At 41.7% G+C, this 27,440-nt stretch overlaps 1 protein-coding gene across 5 annotated transcripts; it reads left to right on the top strand.

Moving 5' to 3' along the window:
- Nucleotides 1–27,437, top strand: MPHOSPH8 (M-phase phosphoprotein 8). 5 transcript variants are annotated; one of them, XR_012763717.1, is made up of 15 exons: nucleotides 9–319; nucleotides 5,141–5,296; nucleotides 6,182–7,033; nucleotides 9,969–10,065; nucleotides 11,203–11,451; nucleotides 11,890–12,015; nucleotides 12,102–12,190; nucleotides 13,326–13,466; nucleotides 14,262–14,348; nucleotides 16,238–16,392; nucleotides 22,012–22,166; nucleotides 23,493–23,620; nucleotides 24,359–24,442; nucleotides 25,317–25,698; nucleotides 25,799–27,437. XR_012763717.1 is itself a non-coding variant. In XM_075418760.1 (14 exons), the coding sequence occupies exons 1-14, from the start codon at nucleotides 80–82 to the stop codon at nucleotides 25,356–25,358; spliced, it is 2,601 nt and encodes an 866-aa protein (XP_075274875.1). In that variant the 5' UTR covers nucleotides 2–79; the 3' UTR covers nucleotides 25,359–27,437. The 5 variants fall into 5 exon arrangements, 4 of the variants coding, with proteins under 4 accessions (XP_075274886.1, XP_075274875.1, XP_075274853.1 ...); XM_075418760.1 differs by having other exon boundaries at nucleotides 2–319; nucleotides 25,317–27,437; XM_075418738.1 differs by having other exon boundaries at nucleotides 11,203–11,409; nucleotides 25,317–27,437.
- Nucleotides 27,438–27,440: the final 3 nt, after the last annotated feature.

A 27,440-nucleotide genomic window follows, 5' to 3' on the forward strand; every position in this document is an offset into this window, starting at 1 on the left:
CCGCCGCCTCTCTCCCTCCTGGCCCGGCGGTGGATGTCGCAGCCGCTTTTCACCGTTGTCGTTTGAAATTCGGCCCAAAATGGCGGCGACGACCGGGAGCGGGGCTGAGGCGGCGGCGGCCAGGCTGGAGGGGGCGGAGGAAGAGGAGGATACGGCGGCCGCGGCGGAGGAGGATGAGGAGGACGGGGAGGAAGACAGCAGCGGGGCTGGCAAGGCGGCGGGAGCAGCCGGCGGGGAGGCCGGCGGCGGCGGCGGGGAGAGCGAGGAGGAGGAGGACGTGTTCGAGGTGGAGAAGATCCTTGACGTGAAGACCGAGGGGGTGAGCGCGCGGCGCTGCCGCCTGTCAGCGCGGCGCCCCGGGGCGGCGGGTCCCGGAGGGAGGGAAAGAGGAAGGGAGGGAGGCAGGCGGCGGGTCCCTGAGGGAGGGAGGCAGGGAGGCGGCGGGTCCCTGAGGGAGGGAGGGAGGGACGGAGGCAGGCGGCGGGTCCCGGAGGGAGGGAGCCAGGCAGGCAGGCAGGCAGGCGGCGAGTCCCTGAGGGAGGGAGGCAGGGAGGCAGGCAGGCGGCGGGTCCCGGAGGGAGGGAAGCAGGGAGGCAGGCAGGCGGCGAGTCCCTGAGGGAGGGAGGCAGGGAGGCAGGCAGGCGGCGGGTCCCGGAGGGAGGGAAGCAGGGAGGGAGGGAGGGCGGGCGGCGGCTGCGCCCGGCGGCGGCGGGGCTGGCGGGCGGCCCGGCCGCCCCCTGCCTGGGGCCGTTGGCCGCCCCGGGGTCGGGTTTCGGGCCGCTCCCCGAGGAGGTGCCCGGCGGCGCGGGGTCGGGAGCGGGCGGCAGGGCGGGCCCCGGCGCGCTCGGCTGCTCTTCCCTCGCTGTCTGTGCGCGCAGGCGGCGCAGGCAGAGGCTGCTGCTCGGGCAGATTTTCCTGCACGATTCTTTTATAGCTGGACGAGAACCATGCAAAAATAGTGGCTCCGTTGTAATTGTAACTTAAGCCACGTTGTGCGTAATTTTGTAAGTAAGCTTTTTGACTAAAGAGAATAAATCTAGGGTATCTTCACTAAGTTCGTTGGTTGTTTTTTATGTCTGCATTGTTAAACTACTTGCTCTTACGGGTGGATTGCAGTAGTGTTTTGATGTAAAGTGCTTGCAGAAATGGACAGGATCGAACATAACAGAGAACTTGGAGGTGGTTTCAAAGTATGTGTAGTGAGAGTCTGTTTACTGGCGTATAAAGTATATGAAGACCTCTTAAAATAACTTCCAGTTAAAAAAAAAACCCTAGCTATAGTGATTTTGGCTTTGTTTAGACAGAAGTATCATACCTTCTTTCTTTGGAAGCAGCCTAGACTGGTTGAAGTTTTTCTAAAAATTATTTTTTGTATTTGAGGTTTAGGAAATAAGACAGCTATTTTTTAGTCTGAAAATAAGGGGGTTTTTTAACCTAATTTTTATTTTTCATTTTATGTTTCAGTCAGGTACATGATAGTATAAAATTCTGCCTGTTCAGTGTAAAACATAAGGGTTTTGGAAACCTTAGGTTGGAGAACCTTCAGATCAAGAATTTCTTATGTATTTGTGATGCTGTTGTGAGTAGGCTCTATCTTGGCTGAAATAATCTTGATGGCTTAAGAATGTTATGCTTTAGAGGTAATACAGTATTTGCCTCTATGAAAGTAAGTGTTGGCTGAAATAATAAGTCAGGCTTCAAAACAAGAGCACTCCATTTCTTCTTTTTCCTTTTTTCCGCCCGCCCCCAAATGATGGAACTTAAAATCTGTATACTGGGGGCAGCGTGGGGAGTTGCACCACTCCACACACTTCTGAAGAATACCACAATACATCAAGTACCATCTCTTAGAAATGCCATTGACGTGCTAGTGAAAAGGTGTCTTATGCTCCTTCTTGCTGTCATCTTCCTCTGAGCAGGCCATTCTGCAGCAGGTTCTGAGCTGTATGCACTCGAGGTTTCCAGACCAGGTCAGTGCAGTTAGCTTTACTGTGTGCCTGTGCCTTACCCAGTATGTGTTGGCTGTGGCTTTGTAGCAGGGCTCCAATTGCATCTGGTCACCTTTCTGTTGCTCTTAAATGGGGGCCGTGCTCCTGTGCTTTGGAAGCACAGGGCAAGAGAGATACTCACTCTCAGGCCTAACTTCTGAAATGTCTGAAGAAAGCTGTGTGTTACGTTCAGTGGAGTATGTTTTACTTGGTCTGCTTCAGACCAGTGGTTCCTAGCTTGCGGTTTCCCAGGTCTGATGCAACATCCGAGCAGATACAGAGTCTGCCACTGTCCAGCACAGCACAAGGCCAGTCGGTGTGTTGCTGTGTCACAGCTGCAGAAGCAGGAGAGCTGGAGAGCACCGCACAGAGAAGCTCTTGTCATTCGCAGTCCTGGTGTTGCTGGAACTGGTAGTAGTGGTAGCAGGAGAGACAGCACTCCTAGGATGGGATTGGGCTGGTGAGTTAAACCTGCTGATAAATGAAACAGTGACGTGTCCTACCTAAGAGATCGAGCAATAACAGTCTGGGAATGTTTCCTCTTGGTACACCTAGAAGGCCTTTCATACTGCACTAAAACAACAGACTCCAACGCAAATTGTGGCATTGCCCTTTCCATAGGAGTTGGTTCTAGCCCATCACTGGTTCTCGCAGAAGCTACAGCACTATAAAAATGCTTGGAAGTGTTCCATTATTTGTAAGTGGTAGGAAAGAAATAACAACGTTGAGTAAAATAGTGTTGACGGGTGATTGTAAGGCTGTGAATGTATCTTTAGTATGATGATCAATCTCCTGTCTTTACTTCAGCTGCATTTTTGTGTCAGTCTCTACATGCTGGACGTAGAGACATTGAACAGCCAAATAGTTGTAAATTTGCATTAGACTTTATTTTATCCAGCTGTCTTAATTAATTAAAAAAGGACTCCTCACTCATTTTGTAGCTGAGTTACAAGGGTGTTGAACGGTAACTCTGCAGCTCACTGAAGTCCTGCATCTGAAATAGTGTGACCCTGTACCACCAGACAGGTGAGAGGCCAGCTGGCTAGGAAAAACATTTTTGCAAAAGGAGTTGGGGGTCCCTGCAGACGAGTGAGCTGAACAGGAGTCAGCAGTTCTTGCAGCAAAGAAGGCCAACAGCATCCAAGAGTGTAGCCAGCAGATCAGAGGAGATGCTTCTTCCTCTCTTCTGAGCACTGCTGAGACGCATCTGGAGTACTGTGTCAAATTCTGAGCTCCCCAGGACAGAAGAAACATGGACACACTGGGGTGAAGGGTTCTGAAGACAGTTTCGGGAGCTGGAGCACAGGAGACTGAGAGCAATTGGTTTGCTGTGCTTTGGGAAGAGAAGAATACAGGGTAATCATAGTGGTATCTCTAGCTATCTAATGGGAGGGTGCAGCGACGACAGTGTTAGATCCTTCTCAGAGGTGCACAGTGAAAGGATGAGATAGGCAGTGGACACAAGCTGGAACACAGGGAAATCTGGATAGATACAATTTGACTGGGCAGATTTCTGAGCAGCCGGGTCTAGTTGGTCCTGGTTTGAAGAGGGCATTTTACTTGTTAGTTCTGGAGATCCCTTATAAACTAAATTATTCTCTGACTGTAATAAGAAAGTTACTAGTCACTTACTTGATGAGTAATGGCATTAGAAGAAAGAAAGAGAGACAGGTGAGCACGATTTTGAAAACTAATTCCTGGATCAAGGGTGTATAGTTAAGTTAAATTATAAGAGGAGATGCATTACACTAATGAGTCTGAATAGAAGCTGTTTATTTATATGTCTGTGAAGCAAAATGTAGAAGATTGTAGGTAGAGTTGATTGTTAAGTTTAATGGCATATATACACTTGGTAAAAGGTTACTGGTGCTCAGGCAAAAAGGTAAATTTATGGATATTGATACATTTAATAGTAGGTCAGATGGCAGTTCTTTTGAAGCTTTTCTTCTCCAGTCTTGGTTAGCAGTGTAGGATGTTTTAGAGCACTATCAATCTATTTCTGAAAGAAAAAAATACTATTATTTTGCCTCTCCAAAGGTGTTTTCCTTAGTACATTTGCTAATACTTTTTTTTTATTTAGAAAATAAGTTCAGGAACAGCTATGTTGGCTGATATCCATTATTAGCTTTTTTTAATACGGGAAAAGGATTTTCCTAAGCTTGGTGCTAGCTTTTGTCATACGCCTGTTTAAAGAGACTGCAAGTTTAATCAATAAAGGTGGCCACATTGCTTTCATAGGATGTATCTCTGCTTTTCAGTTAAGTTTGATGCAGGAGGCCCTGAGTTGTCCCTTGTCAGGCTAGATCAGCAGCATGCTGAGTCCAAGCTAATCAGTCTTGCCTCTCAGCAAGAAAAAGAGTGCATCTTGAGAAAGGTAAGGGTTCAGACTACTGAATTTATTTAGGAGAAAAGCAAGAGATAATTTGGTGGAAAGCTTTTTTTTTTTTTTTTAGTGGTAGAAGACTTACTAATCTAGTGAAAAAACAAGATAGAGACTAAAAGGTGCAGTTTCATCCTATGATTACGTTAAACACTGTTGAAACAACTGGTCTAGGGCTTTCATACATAATCTTTTACTGAAATCTTTGTAACTACCTCCATTGAGATGCTCACACTCAGATTTTGCAAGGTTTTTTTCTGATTGTTGGTATTTCGGTTTATCAAAAGTGACATTGATTACAAACCTAACATAAGTTATAAATTCCAATATAAAACTAGGTGAATGGTGTTTCATGCATTATAAATTTTAAGGTTTTATATCATCTTCTTCGGCAAAGAAAAGCAATTCAAGCTTGAAATTTTTAGAGATGATATATTAAAACTTTTTAAAAAAATTAATTTCCTGTCAGAAAATCAATTTCAGTAGAATGACTTTGATTTGTACATTGTAGCAGTGATTCTGAACAGATTTTAGGTATTACAAATATTTTGGATAAAACCACTGCAACTACTGAAATATTTTACGATCTGCTTAGTTCAGTATGTGATACAGATGGAAATAATTCTGGGAATTCTTATGTCAACATTGGATTGAGCTCCCAGTATATTAATTTCTATACACAAAATTATATATCCACTGCTATGCTGAAGAATTGGGTAAATGATGCAATGCTCTGCTGTATTGTATTAGATGTTTGGTTTTTTTCTTACAGGGTAAAATTCTGTACAAAGTACGGTGGAAAGGATATACCTCTGATGACGATACCTGGGAACCAGAGGTTCATTTGGAAGACTGCAAAGAAGTGCTGCTTGAATTCAGAAAAAAAATTGTGGACAATAAGCCTAAACCTGTTAAAAAAGACATCCAGGTGTGTTTTGCCTTCCAGTGTCTTACACTGAAGACATATTCGCTATTTAGGCTCTGCCAGTGAGGGGAGGGGGCAGGGAATATGTTTGGGATATGGAATTAAGAAGACTTAAAGAATCTCTTTGAGCTAAAAGTGTTTTGTTTCGGGTGAAACTGAATATTGTTGCTGCTCTCTGGTTAGGGATTTTTTGTTAGCTGACAAGTTTACTTGTAGGCTGTAAGTCCATCTAAACTTTATTTCAATTTTTAATGGGACTATATAAATGATGTATCGTCATTTTAGTTTATTTTTGATGACATAAATAACCCTCTTTCCCTGCTCATGTATTTTTTTGTTGCTGAAGCTGGGCACTGCTCAATTCACCCTCCTGCTTAGTGTAGCAGGTAGGTGAATTTTTGTATGTTAACCATTAAATTTGGTAAGACAGGAATACTGAAAAATCAATTGCAAGAAGGCAGCATATGACTTTTATTTTCTTTTTTTAACTGCTCAGTGAGTTTCAAAATCAAGCATAAGAATCTTTTTTGAAAACTGGTACCCCACTTCTGGGAAACCTATAGGTAAATTTTACAAAATCAGGTTAATTGGGGGGTTTTTTGTGTCAGTTCAGATTTCATTTTGCTCTGAAATCTGGTTGCTGGATGTCTGTTTGGTTTACTTGGCTTGTTTATATGTTGATTATCATTTAAGCAGTTAGTAATTTAATTTAAGTCAGCTAGAATCCTACTTAGGAATTCTACAGTTTGGCAATGAGGAATGATGTTTGCAGTGTTTAAAAAGAAATTTCTTTTCCCAGGCGCCACCAATACCATTTTTGTATAGTTTACACTGATGTGATACAGTTTAATGGGGAAAGAAATCTTCTCTTTTTTTCCCTACTTTTAGAAACTGTCTCTAAATGATGATGTATTTGAAGCAGAATCTGACAGTGACTGGCAAAGTGAAACAAAAGATGATGTTTCACCAAAGAAGAAAAAGAAGAAGTCAAAAGATGGAGAGGATAGAAGTCCAGATGATCTGAAGAAGAAAAAGTCTAAGCCCGCAAAACTCAAAGAAAAACCCAGAACAGAATGTGAAAATTCCTCAGATACTTTAGTTTCAGATTCAAAACCAAAAAAAAGGACTTCAGACACCAAGGAGGATTCAAGGGACCCAAAGAAGCAAAGAAAAGAAGATATTAAAGAAACCAGGAAGAGGAAGGGAGAAGTTAAAGATTCAAAAATTAAATCTAAGGATTCTAAAGAAAATAAAAAATCACGGAAGGAGAAGCATGGAGATGTTCAGTTTGACTCAGAATCAAGTACTCTGGATGATGTATTTTCTCAAGGAACTGATAATGAAAATTCAGACTTAAGTTCTGAAAATAAAGACGATAAGCAAAAGGTAATGATTGGAGAAGGGAGACTGGAACAAGAAATTGCTGAAAAAGATTCCATTGCTGATAGGCATCTTGATGGATCAGCAAGTAATGAAGATGATAGTATTGATGTTAAGTTTAAAAGAAAGAAGAAGAAAATTCAGAAAGCTGAAGATTACAAGGAGGAAGGTAGAAAAGTGGAAACTCAAGATACCTGTTTAGAGAAGAAGAGCATGCACAAAAGGCAAAAAGGTCAAGAAAAAGTAAAAATAGTACCAGGAGAGTTGGAGAAAGTGCCACCTGCTCCTTCACCAGTGCTGATGGGTATGAAATTGAGCCCTGATGAAAGAGGGCGCAAGTCCACTGATTCAGCTGGGGAGGTAAGTAATGTTAAGGCATTGGGGTGAGGTCTGGGGATTAAATCAAACATCTTTGAGGTACCGATATATCCAAAGTAGCACTGTTCATGATGGCAAAGAGAAAAATAGAAATTGGAAAGTTAATGAGGTGGATGAAGCGAAAGAAAGGGCACTGCACAATGTATTAGGAGGGACTGAAAAATTTCTGGATTTTGAGCACTGTGAAGGAGGGACACTTCAGGAGAGGAGGGTGTCTTTAAATGTGAAAGTATGAATTTCTCCTGTTTTCTCTGTGTACTTAGAATGAAATTTGCTGTTCCTCCAACGTGTGCTGTCATTTTTAGCTTTGTTCCCCCCACCTTCAGCAGTTGCCTCAGTTTGACTTTTTTCTACTTGTGTGGTAAGGCATTCAGTCTTGAGCAGCTATCCATCTGACACTGCACAATGAAGTGCACTTTTGAGCTGAAACACATGCCTGGTCTCTCTCGAAAGCCAGCCACTCTGCTATACCTTATGTGCATTAGCACCTTCCTGAGAATGGTGATGTTGCTTCTAAACCCAGGTCTCCCAGATAATTAGGCAGCTGGCTTGTCTTGTTAGAATTCCTGGGATGCTTACAGAAAATGCTTGGTTTCGTGAGGTGGTTTCATATTAATTACAAATGCTGTACTTATTCTAAGAAATGAGCTAAGCAAATACTGGATGTTTATTTTTCCTTATTTAATACAGTAGTGTTTTAAGAAGAGCAGGATGGTAAAGGTAAAAGAAAGAAATAATGGAAAAAATAAAACAATATTTCTGGAATGTTTCTGAGCATATAATTTCTTTCAGCTACTTCAGACTGTTCTAATACAGTTGGCAGTTCATAAAACCTTGGTTGCTCAGAGAAGCTGCTTTCTGATTTGTAACAGGGTTGCAGCCAAAATGCGTTGATACTTACTGGATCATATCCCACTTCTTCTGAAGCCATAATTCCATGGTGGCAAGTTTCTTCTGTAGGTTCAGCTGTGGTCCTCTTAAGATTGTTGTATGGATGGAGTAGGCCACTGTAAACATCAGAAAGTTGATTTTAGGGTAGAGAATTACATGGCATAATCTCAGAGTATTGCTACATGAAATAGTGTTTTTGCAGGAACTTAGTGGTGAAAGCTCTTGTAAACAAGGTTAAGCACTTACTATGAGGTATAACCCAGTTTCAAAGTTATTTAATGAACTGAAATGGTATAGCCCTTTATTACTCAAGTATTTCCTCGTAGTTCAAGGCTGTAGCGTTCCTGGAAATACTCAGGGTCAGGTTGGACGGGGTTCTGAGCAACCTGATCTAGTTGAAGATGTCCCTGCTCCTTGCGGGGAGGTTAGACTAGATGACCTTTAAAGGTCCCTTCCAACCCCAACTGTTCTATGGCTCATAAGAGAGAGATATCGGTGATGACAATCAGATAACTCTTTGGAATTCTGTTTTATTTACCAGTATTACTAAAATTCTGTCACCCCAAGCGTGAGGAAATCAACAGCAGATGAAACTTGGTTTGCTTATGGCTCTTCAGCCAGCACTCTTACTAAGTTATCTGTACACCTTTGTCATGCTCATGCTCCAGGGTACCAGGGAAGGCATTCTTCTCTTTGCTTTTTTTAGTCTGAGGCTTAAACAATGTTTTCTGTAACTGGTTGGTTATTCTCCAGAGCAACTGTGGACTTACTATATGGGTGGGTTTGGTGGAGAGTTTTGGAGGTTTTCACTAAATCGTTGGCCCAAGCAGATCATTCTTCTCAAGTAAAATCAGTGCGTATGTTTCAGCTACCTGTCTTTCCTTGTGTAGGTCTGATTACAGAGCACTGTCAATTGATAATACAGTATTCTCTGTTTGGAGTCAGTTTGCATGCCAAACCATACTTTCATTCAATTTCCTCTAAAAATAAATATGCAGTGTACGTAGTGCACCTGATCAGTATTGGAAATCTGGAATAGAATTCAGTATTACTGATTTTAACAGCCCCTCTGTGTAGCAAATACCTGGTAATCCTTTTAATAAGTTACGGGTCTCCTCCTGAATGCTGAGTATCTGCTGGTTTTAACAGCTGTCTGTGCTACTGGTTAATCATGTCAGTGATCAAAAGCTGACTTGGGGGGGGGCAGGAAAGGTGATTAAATGTCTCTGCTCTGCTAACACATTATACACCAAGTTCATCTATTTTAATTGAAGTTTTTCTTATGTAAAAGAAATGGTAGCATGTGATAATAGATTCAGTCTGTAGTTCTTATGGGGACTTGTTTTGGGGCAGTTTTTCAGAAAGCCAGTGGTATTCCATGTACCAGGTTAGTGTCGGGCTGGTACAAAGCTGTGCTGAGGAGCCATGTTCCACCTACTCTGCAGTTTGGAATTTGCTGGCTGAGCAGAGAGAGATGATTACAGGAGGAGCAAGGCAACCTTTGGTGGAGGCGGTTGAGTTCGATTTTGGCAAATTTGATTATGTATCTACATCTACCGTAAATTTCTTCCATGATATTGGATATTGCTAAGCTCAGTCTTCTGTGTGGGTAGGATGGGTTTGGGTGGATTTTTCTGAGTGCCTTGTTTTTCACAAATTACTATTGCCATACCATCCTGTATGTGCAAATTGGAGAACCGTTCTATTCAAGTTCAATATTTGGAACAAATGGAAAAGTATCTGCACCTCATGCCATAAACCACCTTGCATGGCTGGGGTGCAGTAAAAGTCTCAGTTGAAGTTGTTTTATTTTGGAAATAACACCTCTTCTCTTACAGAAAAAACCTTCACAGACCTAACCCCTGACTCACCTGTTTAATTTTTTTTTTAAGAATGTCCACAACTCTCTTATATACAGGTTTCAGTAGTATTAATTTTAAACGTATTCTATCGCTGTAGTGGTGAAAGGAGTTTATTTTCCATTTTTTCACTACCACTTTAATTTGATCTGTGTTCTCAATATCAGGAGAAAGAAGTAAAGAAAATTGAAACAAAAGAAAAATCTCAAAAAAAAGAGTCTGAAAAAGAAGAAAAGAGCAGAAGAGAACAAAAGGGCCTAAAAAGTAAGTGCTAACTGCTTGCAAGAGAGAAGGGAAGGGCCCTTCAGGACTTTCTTTTCTTATTTCTGCAAGAAGTGGATATTGTATAGTTTTATAACACGCACCAGAAACAAGAATTTCTGCTTCTATTTTAGAAAGCAAAAGTTTGCTGTTTAATGGCTTTGTTAAAATATGCTTCATGAGAATGCTGTATGTACTTTCATGTGTGAAGCATTGAAATACATAGAAATCTATTAATGTTTTTCTAGACAAATCAAGATTTTTGCCCTTTTTCATTTAATAGTGTCAACTGTGCTGCTGGGGCATGTAGCGGTAGTCTTTTTTTAGAGGAATTCATCTGACTATTGGCTATTTCCAGAAGTGTTCTGATGGTACTATGAATACACACTTTCTAGGTTTAGAAAGACTAATAGAGTTCCCATCAAACAAACTTCTTGCCTCTTGCTTTAGCCACGATAATGGGTTATAGCGTACAGCCCTTCAAATACCACCAGAACTGGGTAATTTGATACATGAAGAAAAATGTCTAGGTTGTATTTCTATTCCTAGTAGTGTAATCGAGTATTAATGTTACTACTCTTCATCTCAGTAAAATTTGGAATGATTTTATTGAGGATAAATTCCCTCAATGGGAATGGTGATAAACCAAGGAGAACTGGGTAACTCCACCCTTGATAATCATGAATGGATACAGGAGGAGCTATGATGCTTCAAATAGCTGTTGCTAGAGAAACATCTTTCACTGAAGGTAGCATAGATGCTTACAGTGCTTAAGAAAAGTAATAAAAAACAGAATGATTAATTATTGTTCCTTATACAGCGTGTCCTTTGTTCATCACAGATACTGAACTATTTTTTCAAAGTAGTAATTTATGCATAATTAGAAACTACATTTCTTAAGATGGTACCATGTTGAAAGCAGTCAGAACTCAGACATGCCAGGGCAGCTGAAGATGAACTAGTTCTCCTCAATTTTTGGCTTATGTTGCTAAGCTTGCTTCTACGCTTCAGCAATGATGACCTTAGCAAAAGGTCTGTTCTCTTTCTGTAAATGGACTCTGGTCACTCACTTAAACTTTGTTATGTAATAGTCTTTAGTGGCTCAAGTAGTCACTCTTGGTAACTGTCTTAATATTCTAGGCTTTAAGGACATCAAAAGTGCATTGGGCTTGTTTAATGTAGCTTCAGAAGAAAAAAGTGAATATTGTGAGAATAACTGCAAAAGAGAAGAATCTTCGCTAGAATATAAATTCGTAGAAGAATTAAAATCAAAAGACAGCAAGGTGTACAAGGAAAGGAGGAACATAAGAAACGAAACAGACACATGGACTTACATTGCTGCAGAAGGTGATCGAGAAGTAGTGGATGTGTGTCAAATGGAGAACTCTGGTGAGCAGTAGAAACAAATGCAGGGGAAAGTTGAGCACTGGCAGTTAATATTTTCTCCATTCCTTCTTGCATCTTTTAGTGCTCCAATTCTTGTCTCCCCACGAGGCTGAAATGATGTTTTCTTTTGAAACTCGCCGATAACTTTTCACTGTGTTTCTGCTGTTACAATAGTGGAGAGTTCACCATCTTCTGTCACTTCAGCCTAACTTACTACAACAAATAACCAGTTTGTTTCAAGTAAAAGCATTTTGTGTCCATCTGTAACGTAACTTTCATTGTTTGGAACCATTCCATGCTGACTTCCAGAGCCCATTTGAATGAAAAGTAGTAGTATGTGAAGCTGCTGATCATTGAAGCCACGGCAAGCAGTGAATGATTTGGAAATTTACAAGTTACTTATTTGATGTTTTTTCTTCCATAAAATCAATTAAATCATAGATGGCAAGCAACAAGTCTTGAGTTTGGGTATGGACATGCAGTTAGAATGGCTGACGCTGGAAGACTTTCAGAAGCATCTTGATGGAGAGGATGAGAATCATGTCTCAACAGAACCAATACCAAGTAGTGAGTAGTTGCTGGGAGGAAGGGACATTTCTTATCTGGTGTTGCAAAGTTAAATATCCTATAACTGCATTGAATTTATTTTCTAGCTCTCCTGAGGGATGCTGTTAAAAGTGGAGATTATATGACAGTCAAGATGGCACTTTCTTCAAATGAGGAATATAATCTGGATCAAGAGGTAGTTTTTTTGCAGTAGAAGTACTGGGGGGAAAGAGTGCAAATTTGGATTGTTTGTAAAGTTTTCCTCTCTTGCTAGTAGCAGATTTCTGTCTCACCTTGGGAAAAACGCACAAGGTGAGAAAAAGGAGTACAGAATTTGAGGCTTCAGTATTTGTTCTCCATTTCCTCCATAGAACAAACAAAGTTTGGTGGGAGTGAAGAAGTTTGGTGGGAGTATCCCCATAGTTGGATTTGCAGCAGACTTGCCCGCTGAATTTAACTGAATATTAAATTTAGAACTTTACATGGTATAAGGAATAATGATGCCCATCAAGTCCAGTGGCTAAACTATGTAAAACAACTGTACATGCAAAAAAAAAAAAAGTAGTTCTGTTTGGCAGACGGGGACCACTTCTGTCCATGAATAATGAGTTTTCTACCAGTTCTTCATCAGCTGCGTTCTTTACTGGTTTTTCTTTCAAGAATCTATTTTCCTGTTAAATACTACTATAGTTCCATATTTGAGGATTAAAATAGGTGATATCGGTATTTTCACTGGTGATCCATGTAGCTGCATTATGTAACATTTTGAGAACTGTACATTATGCTAAGCCTTCTGTAGCGTAGTATAAAAGATGCCACATGAACTACTGAGGCGTGTGTTCTTTGAACTGTAGTGTCTGATGACAAATGCAAGACTGAGTGAGGAGACTGCCCACCCACAGAAGGCTCTTCCTACTTCCACTCTGATAAAATCCAAAACTAGCGTTGTGGTAGCAGCTGACTTGAGCCATTGTGTTTTTCCCCCAGTGGCTGCTGATTTCTCTTTTCACTGTCTTGCTGTCTTACCCACCCTCAAATACCTTGCTACCTTTCTTCCTCAGTCATTCTGGTTTTCCTTCTTCTGCTCCTCGGGATGGTACATGTTTTGCAGATAATGGAGCTCAGAGTGTGAGGCCTGTGGACAGGAGAAGTGGGAGGTGATAGTTTGTTGGTAGCTGGCAGCCATGCATGTGTGAGTTCTTCCAGGGAGGGGAATTGTTGTGAAACCTGTTGACACACTTGCAGTTTTTGTCTTGCGGCTTTGATTTATCTTAAAGTATTTGATTTTTTAAAATTTTTATGTTTTATTATGGCAATGATTCTTGTTGCAGGACTCAAATGGAATGACCCTACTAATGCTTGCTGCTGCTGGTGGGCACGATGACCTTCTCCGGGTCCTAATCAGGAAGGGAGCTAAAGTTAATGGTAGACAGAAAAATGGAACAACTGCATTGATATACGCAGCTGAAAAGGTTGGCTTGGTTATTGTCGTGTTTGTGGTTCTTGGCTCTTTTACTTATGTTTAAAAGTGGTACCCGATTTTTTTCACTTGGATGATGCCTAGAAAGTAATTAGCAGGATATGGCAGGATGACCTTAGCCGCGTAATTTTAGCGGCTGTGGTTGCTGTATTGTAAATAAATTCTGATTACAAACCCTACCCTGTATAGGGAATATCATAGGACTACCTAGAGGGAAAGTGAAGGCAGAAGATACCCCTGGATTTGTCAGTCATGGGGCTGAAGTTCTTGAGTTAGAATTCCTTGTTACGGTCTCTGGCTACACGGGATCTACACTTGGGAGACTTTAAGAGCAAATCTCTGATTAAGCAGGGTTTACTGTTTGAGAGTTGGGAGATGGACACTGGGCAAGCTCTTCTCAAACTGAGACCAACTAGACGAGGAAGTTAGAGGGTGTTTCATGGGTGCGCTCTTTTGCTCAGGGTGGGTCGTGTGTTTTCCCATGTACGGTAGATACAAGGCCAAAAGGGAGCTTGATTCCAGTTTGGTGATTAATGCAAACGTACTGTTTTCTTCCTGTGGTGTTTACTATTGCAAGATTTAGAAAAAAAAAAAAAATTGTAAATACTCATGACTGTCTACTTGCCTGAGTCTGAATTGCTCTTTATTAGCCATGGGAGAGAACAGCGTGTCATGCCTCATGCTCTGCATTTTGCTGATGGATTTTAAATAAATGTCACTTTATATTCCGAGACAAAACCAGAATATTTTCTGCTTATTTGTCTTGTGATCTGTTTTTTTTTTTCAGAATTTTCTAACAACAGTAGCTATTCTTCTGGAAGCTGGGGCTTATGTGAACATGCAGCAGAGCAGCGGTGAAACTGCTTTAATGAAGGTAAAGTTAATGTTTGTCCTAACACAGTTTAACAGTAAATACTTTTGGTAATCTAATAAAACAAAAGCATTTTTGTAGAGCTGATTTAGGGACTATGTACTGTATTTGAAATACAAATACTACTCTTAGTTACTCTAGGCAGTGGTTTAATCCATTTTTTTTAATGTACTGTTATATCTAAACAGTAAATGCAGATGCCATCAGCATACAGTGCTAAATGTGGCTCATCATCCTCTTCCATCGTTTGGCTCTTAAAACTGAGATCATGTGGTTGTCAACAGTAAGAGAAAAATTCCAGAAAGGAGAATGTGGCACTTGAATATTGCTGTGATTGACTTTTGTCATTTCATCACAGGACAGAAATAAAATAACCAGTTTGCAGTCTCCTTCCCCCAGCCTGTTCTGCACTGTTACTCCCTCCCATCACGAAGGAAATTTAAAAATTTTTTTTAAATTTTGTTTTCTAAGACCCTTAAAACAGTCTGTCCTCCTGTTAATATGTTTTTGTTTATATCAAATAATTTCACCAGAGTTCCCCTTCCTAATAAGCTTGCTGTATTTATATATAGGCTGTTTTGTATGCAGAAGAGGTTACAAAAGCTTTTTTGTCCAAGACAATGTGGTATTGTTCATCTTCTATCCTCTGCAAGGCTTAACAAGTGTGGGAAATTCACATTTTCTGTAAAGAAAATTATAACACACTTGTGGCCTCCTCAGCCACTTCAGTCCAAAATCTCTTCATAATTTGGCTGCCTCCATGAACCTCAGTTTTGACCTTCATTGTTTTTAAAGGTTTTATTAGTACTTGGTGCACAGCTGTACATACTTTCTAATTGGCAGCCTGCGGTGACTTACTCCAGTATTTGTTTTGCTGTGCAGATACAAAGAATAGGGTCTTCATTTCCAGTAACTTACTGGAACAAGTTTAGCCATGTGTGGATAAACATGTAGATGTGTTTATCAAGTCATTCTTATTTAACCTTGGGAGTAGGATCATACTTTTTAAAAGAGAGAGGGGAAAAAAAGCCTTGGCACGTAATTCCTTTCTCTGAGGTGCCGTGTGATTTTGGGGAGTTTTTTCTTTGGGAGGGCCAGGTGGATTAATTTATTTATTGAAGATTATGGATAGAAAGCACAGATGAAAGTTCAGAGCTGAGACAGATTTCAGAAGTTAACTTCTGAAAAGCCTCAGGAAGATAGAAATTTCTATCTCTGGTGCCTTTCCCTAATTTGTCCGAGTGAAGTTTTTGAAAACAAGCGACCGAGAGCATGTGTTTTCAAAGTAAAGCTTTCTTTAGACTTTCATGTACTTCTGGCAAATCTTCAGCTGACATGCCCTGAAATTCTTGATGTAAGTAACATTGAGCAGCCTTGGACACTTAGGCAGTTGCTAACAGTGATTGTTTAACATTTGGGGCAAATTCTGTTTACTGCACACCTGAAGTACCATTTGAACTGAGATTCTTAGAAACAGACACTTGGAAGTGTTACTTTAGTCATTCTGAGTACTTCTGCAGAAACCCAGGTAAGGAATTGCAGAAAAGTTTACAGTTGCTGAGCACCAGTAGATCAGATCCTTTCACAGAACTTTGAGGTTTGTTTTATCTATTTATTTAATTTTTTTCAAATTAAGTCCACCTGGTAATCCTGAGTGGTGCTGCTTCTGTGGGATCACATGTAGTGTTGCCTCAGTAAAGATAAGATATTTATGGAGTGTGATGCTGAGTTTTGAGTTGTGTTAGCATTCGCAGAGAAAATACTTAAACTTGTTTTCTGAATTGTAACTTAGTTTGTGTTTTAATTCATTTCTGCACTTCTGCTTACTTTGGTGTTATGCTCTGTTCTAAAGGGGAATTTGTCGTTGTTCTGTCTTCTCACTTTCTGCACAGGCTTGTAAAAGAGGGAATTCTGATATCGTGCGGCTCATGATTGAAAGCGGAGCAGACTGTAACATTTTGTCAAAGCATCAGAACAGTGCGCTGCATTTTGCTAAGCAGTGTAACAACGTATTGGTGTATGAGCAGCTCAAGAGTCATTTGGAAACGTGAGTAAACTGTACTTTGAAGTTTGTTCTGATCAAGTTTGCAATACTAGGCATGTCATAGTTTTGGTTGGAGTCAAGGCAAAGAGGGGGAGGTTTCAGGAAACAAAACAGATGTGATTTGGACAGAAAGCTAATTAATAAATCATGTGAAATGAAAATCATTTGAGCTAACAGAATTAGCAGCAGACACTTACTTAAACACTGAGTAAAAACATGGAAAGGAGGAGAAGGGAATTAACTAGAAGTGAAAGATTCCTCAAACTAGAAGTATAGCAATCGGGAGAACTAAAAAGCATATAAGCACTGAACAGTTGAATGTAAAGTCTTATTAGGGCATGCCGAATAAAATACCTTGCCAAAAAGCATAAAAAAATCAGAAGCAAACACCAAACCATGAAGCAAAAACCACCATGAAAAGTCAGTGCAGATAGCTAGGGTGGTGTTGCAGCCTTAAACGTTAGTTGTAAGATGGAGGTGCCAGGGATAAAGCTTTCGTGCCAGTAAATGATGGAAATTAGAATCTTCATCATGCAGCAGAATGACTGAAGGACAGCACAGTGTGTTGTGAAGGGTTCATGTCATATGGTTATGTAAAAATATACTGAGCTGCTGGGTGCGGGTGGTAAATGGAGACAAACGTAAAGAGCAAGCTCTGAAATAACCACTTGGGAGGAATACTTAATGTATCAGGGCAGAAAATCGTAACCCACAATCTCTAAACTTGGAGATGACTCGAGGAGGGTCTCAGAGCTTGTGCAGCAGGTGAGATGTTGCCATGAATGCATAGTTAGTGCTGGAAGAACACTCTCAGTGTAAGACCCTTTTATTGGTTTATAATGATTTTATGCTAATGATTTGTCTATATAATGTAAGACAGTCTGTCAGGTACTTTGTAGTCCAAGTTCATTCTCTTCTGTTTTAGTGTGTAGAAAGCCCTGCTGTTCTGTCTTTGATGTCTTGTGTTTCCCATCAGCTAACATCCTAAATCTGTCTTGACAGAAACTGCCTTGTAATGGTCACTGATACATGCTGTACTACTACCAATGTTCTTGCTCTATTTTAAATAGTTCTCTTTCCTTCAGAAACTTATTAAATACTAAATTTAAGCATGCTAAGTCTAAAAAGTAAGATCTGTAAGCAAACACTCCCGTATGATCATGGCAGCAGTGGTCACAGTGGAGGTTAGGGAGCCCTTCTGCAAGGCAGAGAAATTTGTGGAACATTTGCAAAGTGAAATGTCAGGTAAACAATGGTTTTGTGCAAACCAGTAAAATATAAATTAATAGATTTCCAGGGCAAGGTTGTATTTGCCTATAAATTCTAAAGAAACCCAGTTATGAAATTACAGAATCACAACAAGACAGAATCATTGAGGTTGGAAGGGACCTCTGGAGGTCATCTTCTCCAGCCCCGCTCAAGCAGGGCCACCTAGAACCAGTTTCCCAAGGTGCTGTCCACAGAGCTTTTGAGTATCTCCAAGGGTGGAGACCTCATAACCTCTCTGGGCAACCTGTGCCAGTACTCCATCCCCCTCACAGTAAAAATGCATTTCCTGATGTTCAGAGGGGACCTCCGGTGTTTTGGTTTGTGCCCATTGCCCCTTGTCCAGTCTCTGGGCACCACTGAGAAGAGGCTGGCTCCATCCTCTTTGCCTCCTCGTGTCAGGTGCTTATTGAGATATACACATTGATACTATCCCCTAGAGCCTTCTCTTCTCCTGGCAGAACAGCCCCAGCTATCTCAGCCTTTCCTGGTATGTCAGATGCTCTGTTGCCTTCATAATCTTTGTGGCCCTTCACTGGACCGTCTCCAGTATGTCCATGTCTCTCCTTCGTGAGCAGCCTGGGCCTGGACGCAGCACTCCAGGTGTGGTCTCACAGTGACAAGTAGAGGGGAAGGATCCCCTCCCTCGACCTGCTGACAGTGCTCTGCCTAATGCAGCCAAGGGTAGCATTGGCCGCCATTGCAGCAAGGGCCCGTTGCTGGCTCATGTTTAGCCTGGTGTCCACCAGGTCCTTTTCTGCCAAGCTGCTTTCCAGCTGGGTGACTCCCAGCATGTCCTGGTGCCTGGAGTTTGTCCCTCCCCAGGTGTAGGACTCTGTACTTCTCCTGATTGAACTCCATGAGGTTCCTGTCAGCACGTTTCTCCAGCCTGTTGAGGTCCTGCTGGATGGGAGCACAACCCTCTTAGTGCATCAGCCACACCTCCCAGTTTGGTCTCCTCTGCAGACTTGCCAGGGGTGCACTCTGCCCCATCATGGCTGAGGCCAACTGTATGAAGTTCAGCAAGGCCAAGTGCCGGGTCCTGCACCTGGGTCACAACAACCCCCTGCAACACTACAGGCTTGGGGAGGAGTGGCTGGAAAGCTGTCTGGTGGAAAAGGACCTTGGGGTGTTGGTCGACAGCCGGCTGAACATGAGCCAGCACTGTGCCCAGGTGGCCAAGAAGGCCAATGGCATCCTGGCTTGTATCAGGAATAGTGTGACCAGCAGGAGTAGGGAGGTGATAGTGCCCCTGTACTTGGCACTGGTGAGGCCACACCTGAGTACTGTGTTCAGTTTTGGGCCCCTCACTACAAGAAGGACATTGAGGTGCTGGAGCGTGTCCAGAGAGGGGCAACGAGGCTGGTGAAGGGTCTGGAGAACAAGTCTCATGAGGAGCGGCTGAAGGAACTGGGTCTGTTTAGTCTGGAGAAGAGGAGGCTGAGGGGGGACGTTCTTGCTCTCTACAGCTACCTGAAAGGAGGTTGTAGTGAGGCAGGTGTATGGTCTCTTCTCCCAGGTAACTAGCGATAGGATGAGAGGCAATGGCCACAAGTTGCATCAGGGGAGGTTTAGATTGGATATTAGGAAAAATTTCTTTAGTGAAAGAGTGGTCAGGCATTAGAACAGGCTGCCCAGGGAGGTGGTGGAGTCCCCATCCCTGGAGGCGTTCAAAAAACATATAGATGTGGCACTTCGGGATACGGTTTAGTAGGCGTGGTAGTGTTGGGGTGACGGTTGGACTTGATGAGCTTAGAGGGCTTTTCCAACCTATGATTCTATGAATTTATAATCATCCGGACTATTAATGAGATGTTAAACAGGACCAGACCCGGTATTGACCCTGGTGGTACACCAGTAGTGACTAGCTTCCAGCTAGACTATGTGCCACTGATTTTTGCTGAACTAATGTGTTATGGTCCGGTTTCGTACTGGGAGGAAAATACTGTGATGCCAGTATTTTTGATGCACTGTAGAGTTTGTCTGAGGTATTGTAGATCACAGCATCTAACTTCTGTCCTGAGCAGACAGAAGCTGTAAGTAATGTTTTCTTCTTATAGCAGGTTAAATGGGGGGGGGGGGGGAAGTGCTAAAAGCATAAAAACTAATAACTTTTCAAACATAGAAAACTGGTTAAAGTGAGCAGGGGTAGATGAAGTGGATAAATGGAATGCGCTGATTCTTCCCCAGGGAAGGAAATCATGACTTGTGAGTTCAGGTTTTGAAGGCAACAGCAAGCATGCAGATAGGAGTGATCTGGTACCTGCTGTTCAGTGTGGTGAAACTGTGTCACTCATTCACTGTTTGATGCCCTTTCCAGTTTGTTTTCTATTTAAAATACGCTACCTTCAATTCTGGCTGATCTGCGTAATGAGTTCTGGAAGATTTTGAACACTAATTTTAACATGATCATTAATTTTACCAGTGAAATGGCAGTTGAAATTAAATATTGATAAATTAAGTGTTCAAAATCTTCCAGAACTCATTGCATGGGATGTCCGTGGGGTATCGCTGTAGTAGTTTTAATTATATAGAGAGTAGCACAGCTCTTGCCAATTGAGGAAGCTTCTAGACTCATTAGCTGAAAACAGCAGTTCAGCGCTTCTTGGCAGTCAAAAAGGAAGATAATATAGGAGTAGTGGAGCTGAAAATAGTGTAAGCCCGTGGTGTCCAAACACCTTAAATAGCCATTCAGTTACCTTGTTCCAAAAACACATGAAGGAAAAAGGTAGAAGGAAAGTAAAGATGATCAGAGATGTGGAGTAGCATCTGTGAGGATGGACTGGGAGAAGTGATACACATCATCTTGGGACAGATGAAAAGGCGAAAATTTAAAACAAAATTGGAAAACAGCAACAAATAACCCGAAGCCATGAGGCTCAAGGGTGGGTGTCAGGAGGACGGGGCCAGACTCTTTTCAGTGGTGCCCAGCGACAGGACAAGGGGCAATGGGCACAGAATGAAGCATAGGAAGTTCTGTCTGAAGACGAGGAAGAACTTCTTCCCTCTGAGGGTGACGGAGCACTGGAACAGGCTGCCCAGGGAGGTTGTGGAGTCTCCTTCTGTGGAGATATTCAAGACCCACCTGGACAAGGTCCTGTGCAGCCTGCTGTAGGTGACCCTGCTTCGACAGGGGGGTTGGACTAGATGACCCACAGAGGTCCCTTCCAACCCCTACCATTCTGTGATTCTGTTTGAAATGGAGGAATGTTCTTGCACAGTAGAACTGAATTGCAGATCTCATTGTTGCAGAATGCTGTTTTCACAAATGCTTGGGATTTTAGAAGGAATTAAGTAGATCTAAGGAGAGGTGCGACTGGGCTGCAGTCTCTAGTTTTGGATGCCTTTAAATCAGGTGGCTGGAAGCTAGGATGGAGAGTGTACTGAAAAAAGACAACTCTTAAATTTCCCATATTTGATACGGCTTTGTCTAGCATCTGGAAACTAGATGACTAGATGGGTTTCTGGGCTTGCTTTGGTGTGGCAATTCTTGTGGTTTCTTTCCAGTGAAACACTGAAGTTTTAGATTCTGCAGATGGTGATCATGGGTAGCGTGGAGGGGAAGTGTGCTCAGAAAGGTCTAAAGCTGAGGGAGTTGGGACCTTTGCCTTGTGAAAGCGTTTAAAACCCATTCGTGTCAAAACAGCTTTCTGAAGAGGGTTACTTAGTAACCTGCTTGTAAAAGCACCAAATACTGTTAGTGTGGTCTCTCTCCTCAAGGCTAGGCTGCTCGCTTAAACTGACACACACACACCCCCAACCCAGAAACCAGACAGAAAAGTCCAGTCTGGGTATTTAATGGTAGTGTTGATCTCTTTCACTGCATTTTAGTAGAGTTAATTGGGAACTGTGTTTTTCCAATAGTGTTGTCAGTAAAATTATACAGTGACTTATTTATTTAGTTTCACATTGTACTTGCAGTCAGGTTGATAAATCGGCCACGCTGGGGAGGTGGTTGGCCATTTCTGTTTAGCCAGTAGGTGCATGCTGATGTTTTGGGGACATCTGTCTGCATAAAGAGCCTTCAAAATAATGTGGCTAGTTGGAATTTTTTTTTTTTTTTCATCTGCTGCAGTGCATTTGTCTCAGCATTTTACTTTTGTGGGCCCAACAGATGAATTTCACAAACAGCTCACTGATAAAATGTTTTAGTAACAATATATTGGGACTTGGGGTTCATCTGTGCATAAACGCTAGCGATGAAGACATTCACCCCTGAAAATGTGGAACCCAGGAAGGTAATCGGGAATCCAAAAAGGTGATCTGGAATCCTTTTGTGCATCAGCTCTCATTAAGCCTGTCTGGTAAAGTAGTTTTCCTGAGTGAAGTGCAGGCCTGCCTTGTTTGGTCTTTCAGGCTCTCAAGAGTAGCAGAAGATACCATCAGGGATTATTTTGAAGCTCGTCTTGCTTTGCTGGAGCCAGTCTTTCCAATCGCATGTCATCGTCTCTGTGAAGGGCCGGACTTTTCTACGGATTTTAACTACAAACCCCCACAAAATGTGCCAGAAGGTAGGGGTTGTGGTGTTGTGGTGGGGTTTTTGTTTGTTTCTTTTTCTTAAAAAAAAGAGTAGAACAGTACTTTAAAAAACTGCCTTGTAAGTATGTCTTAAAGTATCTTCTATGCAAAATTGGTTTTGTATGACATTATATTGCGGTACATTACATTAAGGATGCTCTCACTATTGAATACAGGGAAAGGAGCAGTGCTTTGATGCATTGTGGGTGGGGTTTGTGTGTATCTTTTTATTTTTTTAAGAGGTTTTTTTCCCTTATCACATACACAGCTGCTGTCTTCTGTCATGGGTCACGTTGACTTTGTGAGGGTTACATTAGCTAAGTGACAGGTAACATAGGAAAGGAATGGTTTACCTTAGAATTAATAATTTTGAAAAATCTTTAAGAGGGTATGTAGAAAATCTGGTAGTGGATCATCTTGTTTTGTAAACCGTACCTGACACACTGGAGTCTTGGAATACAGTCACAGCACTGTCACAACACAAACGCAGTCTAGAAATACAGTGAAAAAGCAGTCAACTCTGTTGTGCCCACAGACCCTTTGGAGAAGCTGGGAATCAAATTCCCAAGATACTTGGGAATGTTACTCAGTTCTTTCAGGAATCCAGATACCAATCTCTGATGCGTGGCTTAGCCGAGTCATTTTTGTTCCCCTTTTGAGTATATCAGAGAAATACCTACTGATACTGATTTTTCTTGAAATAATACATTAGTGTGACTGAAATACTACTTAAATTAAGATTGAAAGTGGTTGTGTCTGCCCAGTTTACTGGTTGTTATGAGTTGTAATAGAAGTATTCCAGTTTTCATTATAGGTATCCTTTATAGAATTAAGACACCTTATTTAAGTTTATGTATTAAAATGAGGCATTTATGAGTGTTGAACATTGTTGAATTTCAGTGCAGTTCACAAAGATCTGTAATTGCATGGGCTCGGTTGTCACAACCAGGAGAATGGACAGTCCAAACCACATTAAATTCCGTAACTCTCTTCAGGTAAACCTAAAACCAGAGAGTGAACTGTGCTGACGATTGCCGTATCCATTTTGCTTTCCTTTCCAATAGCCACGTAAAATCATTTCCGCTGCCAGAAGCTCTCAGCTTAGCAACCAGCTCAGTTGTGTTCTGTGCTGGGATCCACTGGCGTGGGAGATTGGATTTCTGCTTGTAGCTTTGAAACTCCATTAGTGTTTAATATATACCCTATAATATTTATATATATTTTTATACCTAACTGTCATCAAATGTTCAGTGTACGCAGTTGTTCTAAATAACGGAACTTATTTCAAATTCATGTGACTGAATTGCCTTCCCTTTCAGGATCTGGAATTCTTCTCTTTGTTTTTCATGCCAATTTCTTTGGTAAAGAAGTTGTTGCTCGGCTCTGTGGACCATGCAGTGTACAAGCTGTGGTTTTAAATGACAAATTTCAGCTCCCTGTATTTTTGGTAAATATTTTCGTATGACTGACTGTAAAACTGCCTTATAAGGCCTTCATGGAGCAGCCTGGGAAATCTTGGTGCCTTAATTTGCATTTTGAGTATTGTGATGAAGCTTTTCTTTTATCATGATAGGGTTAGTTTTTTTAAAAAAGAAACTGAACTCTTCTTTGTATATAGAGAGAACTACAAACCTTGCATATACTGGACTCAGTAAAAATTTATGCCTTAAGAGGCAGGGACATGGTGCTGGACAGCCTGCTGCTAGGTGGCCGTGCTTGAGCACCAGATGGTCCCTGGTGGGACCAGATGACCTCCAGAGGTCCCTTCCAGCCTCGCCCCTTCTGTAATGCCGTGGCCTCAGAACTGAGGGTTTGGGGAGGCAGGTGAGAATGTGGAATTCAAAGCTGTTTTCCCTCCTCAGATTCACCTAGCCTCTCAAACTTTTGACCCACGTTTGTTCTTAAATATAACTACTTAGCCTTGTTTTGACAACCTACCTCATATTTCCAATGATTAATTTCTATTTTTTGATTTATTTTTTTTTTTAATCTATTTACTGCATCACCATGCACACTTTTTGAAGTCCTCTTCTTCTCTGTGTGGTTGCCCCGAAGGTTCTCTTCAGTATCCACAACTTTCTTTCCAGAAATGCGTAGTTAAAATGTTGTGTTCTTCTAGTCCACTCGCGTAGCACTTTCAGGCATATCCTGCCATTAACTTTGTCCATTTTCTTTTTCCTTTTAGGATAGTCACTTTATTTATTCCTTCAACCCTACTGCAGGCCTTAACAGGCTTTTTATACGGTTGGCGGAAGCTCCTGCTGCCAAGGTACAAAATGCTCTCAAAATTAAATGTGTAGGTTAAGTTGTTGTACAGTAACTCCTCCGTAGCCTAAATGCTTCCTCGCTTTATGTTGCAAATGTGAAACTTAAGACTTCCCAGTTCCCCTCAGTTACAGCTCCATCCTGTGGCATTGCCAGAACTCAGGAACATTCCCGAGGGTGTGTGTTCTGTCAGAATTAAGCGGGTTTATGCTGCAGTCAGAATAATTCATACACCAGAATAAAGTAATGTTACAGCTAAACGTGTTCCCCATCTATCTTGTGAATTTAATGACCAGCAGATACATGGAGTGGCAGTGATTTTTTTGCATAGAGATGTGTTTGCTTCTGTGTTTAGGAGAACTGGGAGGTGTTTAATAGAATGTGCAGTCTGCTGTTAGGTAGCCTGTGTAGTCTGTTGTATTTTCCAAGTGGTTTGGGCAGTAGTCCCAGGGCACGTTGCCAGATGAACAACAGATCTTGTTCTGGCAGCAATTATTTTTATCTTTGGAAGATGTACCTGTAAATTTTCTAGATTTTCAGATTTAAAACTTATTGTGCCTTTTTTTTTTAAGGGACAAAATGAAACTGATACTCAGATACAAGTGTATGTGTATGTCTGGTTCAGATTTGGGACTAACTTCTCTGAACACCACCTAATGCAGCAGTGTTCCACTTGAGTCCTTTTCCAAGCCTTTCACATTTCAGTAGGGCTGCTGTAAACAGATTTTAGTAAACACAGATTGTAAATGCCGCCTTTTCTTTCTTAGTCACTAGCAATTGTATGCCTTTTCTCGTGCTTTCCTTCTGTCAGAAGAAGTGTTTAACACCGTAGGTGGATGTGAGCAATCTTTACCTGAAACCTCTGTTTACTTTTCTAGGTAAAGCTGCTAATCGGCGCCTACCGAGTGCAGTTGCAGTGACCTCACAGCTGCGGACATGAGTAGTGGACTGACACTTTCTTGGATTTACTTCCAATTCCTCTGTTTAGAGTCCGACAAAGCAGTTTGGAACTTTTTGGCACCGTACTCTTGAGTTCCCATCTCAGTGTCACTCGGTGGCAGTCACATAGTGTGTGTTGGCGAGCAGTTGGGTGTGCTGCACTGGTGGGACAGGGTTGTCAGCTTTTTTTACTTTGTACAGATGTAGATGTAAGTATTTGTGCCAATACAGATAATTCTGGTTTTCCTTAACTTGTGGAGTCCAGACTGCGTATTTCAGCTTTTCCACAATGTGGAATGGTGCATATAAGAACTATTTAAGGTAACTACATGAAATGTCTTTTTTAATAGAAAGATCTTTTCCATTTGTAAACTAAAATTTTCTACTTACTCTAACTGTACTGTTTCTATGTAAAATGCAGAACTGTCATATTCTTGGAGGCATGGGCAGAAGTTACATTTCGAAGTCACTGCGTTAGACATAACGTTGAATGGCTGAGGGCTGTGCTCTGACACTGTCTCCCGGCGAGCGGGCCGTGACGCTTGGCGTGGTTCCCTTCGAACAGACAGGCCGTTCGGTCTGCAGCTGCGAACAAAGGCATCTGAACGGGCGCAGTTCGTAGAGGATCGCGCTCAGATTCCTAGATGTAGCTGTGGTTTAAAACTACTTTCGTTTTAGAGAACCAACTGATAGTTTTACAGACATCTTAACTTTTGATTTCTTAGTCAAGTGACATATGGGAAAAGAAATACAAGCTGAAAATAGAAAACCAGAAAACTTGTAACTAACTACCTTAAATGTGCAAGCAGTGCTTTTTGTAGACAAGAAGATGAGTAGAGGATTTCAGGTGTTCTCAGCCTGACAGATGAGGACATGTATTGCCCTTTAATTCAGAAATTCACTTCCTCAGTGCAAAAAGCTGCTATCTTTTTTTTTGTTTTCCTATTTAAATGGCCTATTTTATCAGATGACAGTAGTTCTGTAATGGTCCTGTGCTCTAAAATACAAATTTAACACTTCTGTATAAAGTATGGTATATTTTTTTTGTAAATTAACCAACATCTTGAAAAGTAAAAAAAAAAAAAGGGGGGGGGGGGGGTGGAATCCTGATTGTGCCTTTGCTGTTCTGGTTGCCACATGCAGTTTACATACCACTACGTGCCTGTCTTACTAGAAAAACTATCGTGGGTAAATTCTTAATGTATTTGAGTGCTCACCATCAAAATGGTGCAGGTGTACTAAGTAGAACTGTGACTTATTAAGATGAAGTTCAATTAACCAGTTTTTAATTTTTGGTTCTTGAAAGTTTAAAACTTTTAATATTTAACGGATGCCAAAGGAGTAAGTAACAAAGCACACTATTTCAATTTTGTGGAATGTCACATTAAGCTGTATAGAACTAGCACAGCAAGGTGACATACAAATACTCAGTTCTGGTTTGATTTGGAATAGTTGCCTACCTTTTCGCAAGCAGTATTTGACGGGATGTGAACAAGTCTGGGTTTTGGCCAGACTTGGCAGCTCTGCCTCTCTGAGCCGTGTTGGACACCTCATTCTGCTGAGTGTGAACAGCACTGGCTGAGCACCAGGGGTGTCACTCCAGCGCTTGGGACAGGGTGCAGCTAGGTTTCTAGTCACTGTGCATAACCAGGGAAGGTGAATGAAAGAAGGGTTTGGTTCCTATGTGTCCCCTTCTGGGGGAGTGATGGTTTTCAGGAACCTGGCTGCCCCTCCCTCCCTTACTCCTGCACTGCATATGCAGCAGCGTGCTGCAGGCATGGTAAGCTCTCCACAGCACGTCAGGGGCAAGTGTTAGAGCTGTTCAAGCTGGGGAAGAATGTCCACATAATGTAGACGCTGTTTGGAAACTGTTGTGGAGTCTAACCTAAAAATAGCTAGTAGTGCTCCCAGAGTTCACGTAGCACGTAGTTTGTCAAAGGATGCCTTCTGGGGGTTGTTCTGTTTGGGGTTTGTTGCGGTTTTTTTCCTTGTGGCATTTGGGGGAGAGGGAGGAGTTCTGCAGGACATGGGAATAACAGTTGGGTCCATGATACTTTTATTAA

The sequence above is a fragment of the Opisthocomus hoazin genome, chromosome 1 (assembly GCF_030867145.1).
Source record: "Opisthocomus hoazin isolate bOpiHoa1 chromosome 1, bOpiHoa1.hap1, whole genome shotgun sequence".
Taxonomy (NCBI): Eukaryota; Metazoa; Chordata; class Aves; order Opisthocomiformes; family Opisthocomidae; genus Opisthocomus; species Opisthocomus hoazin.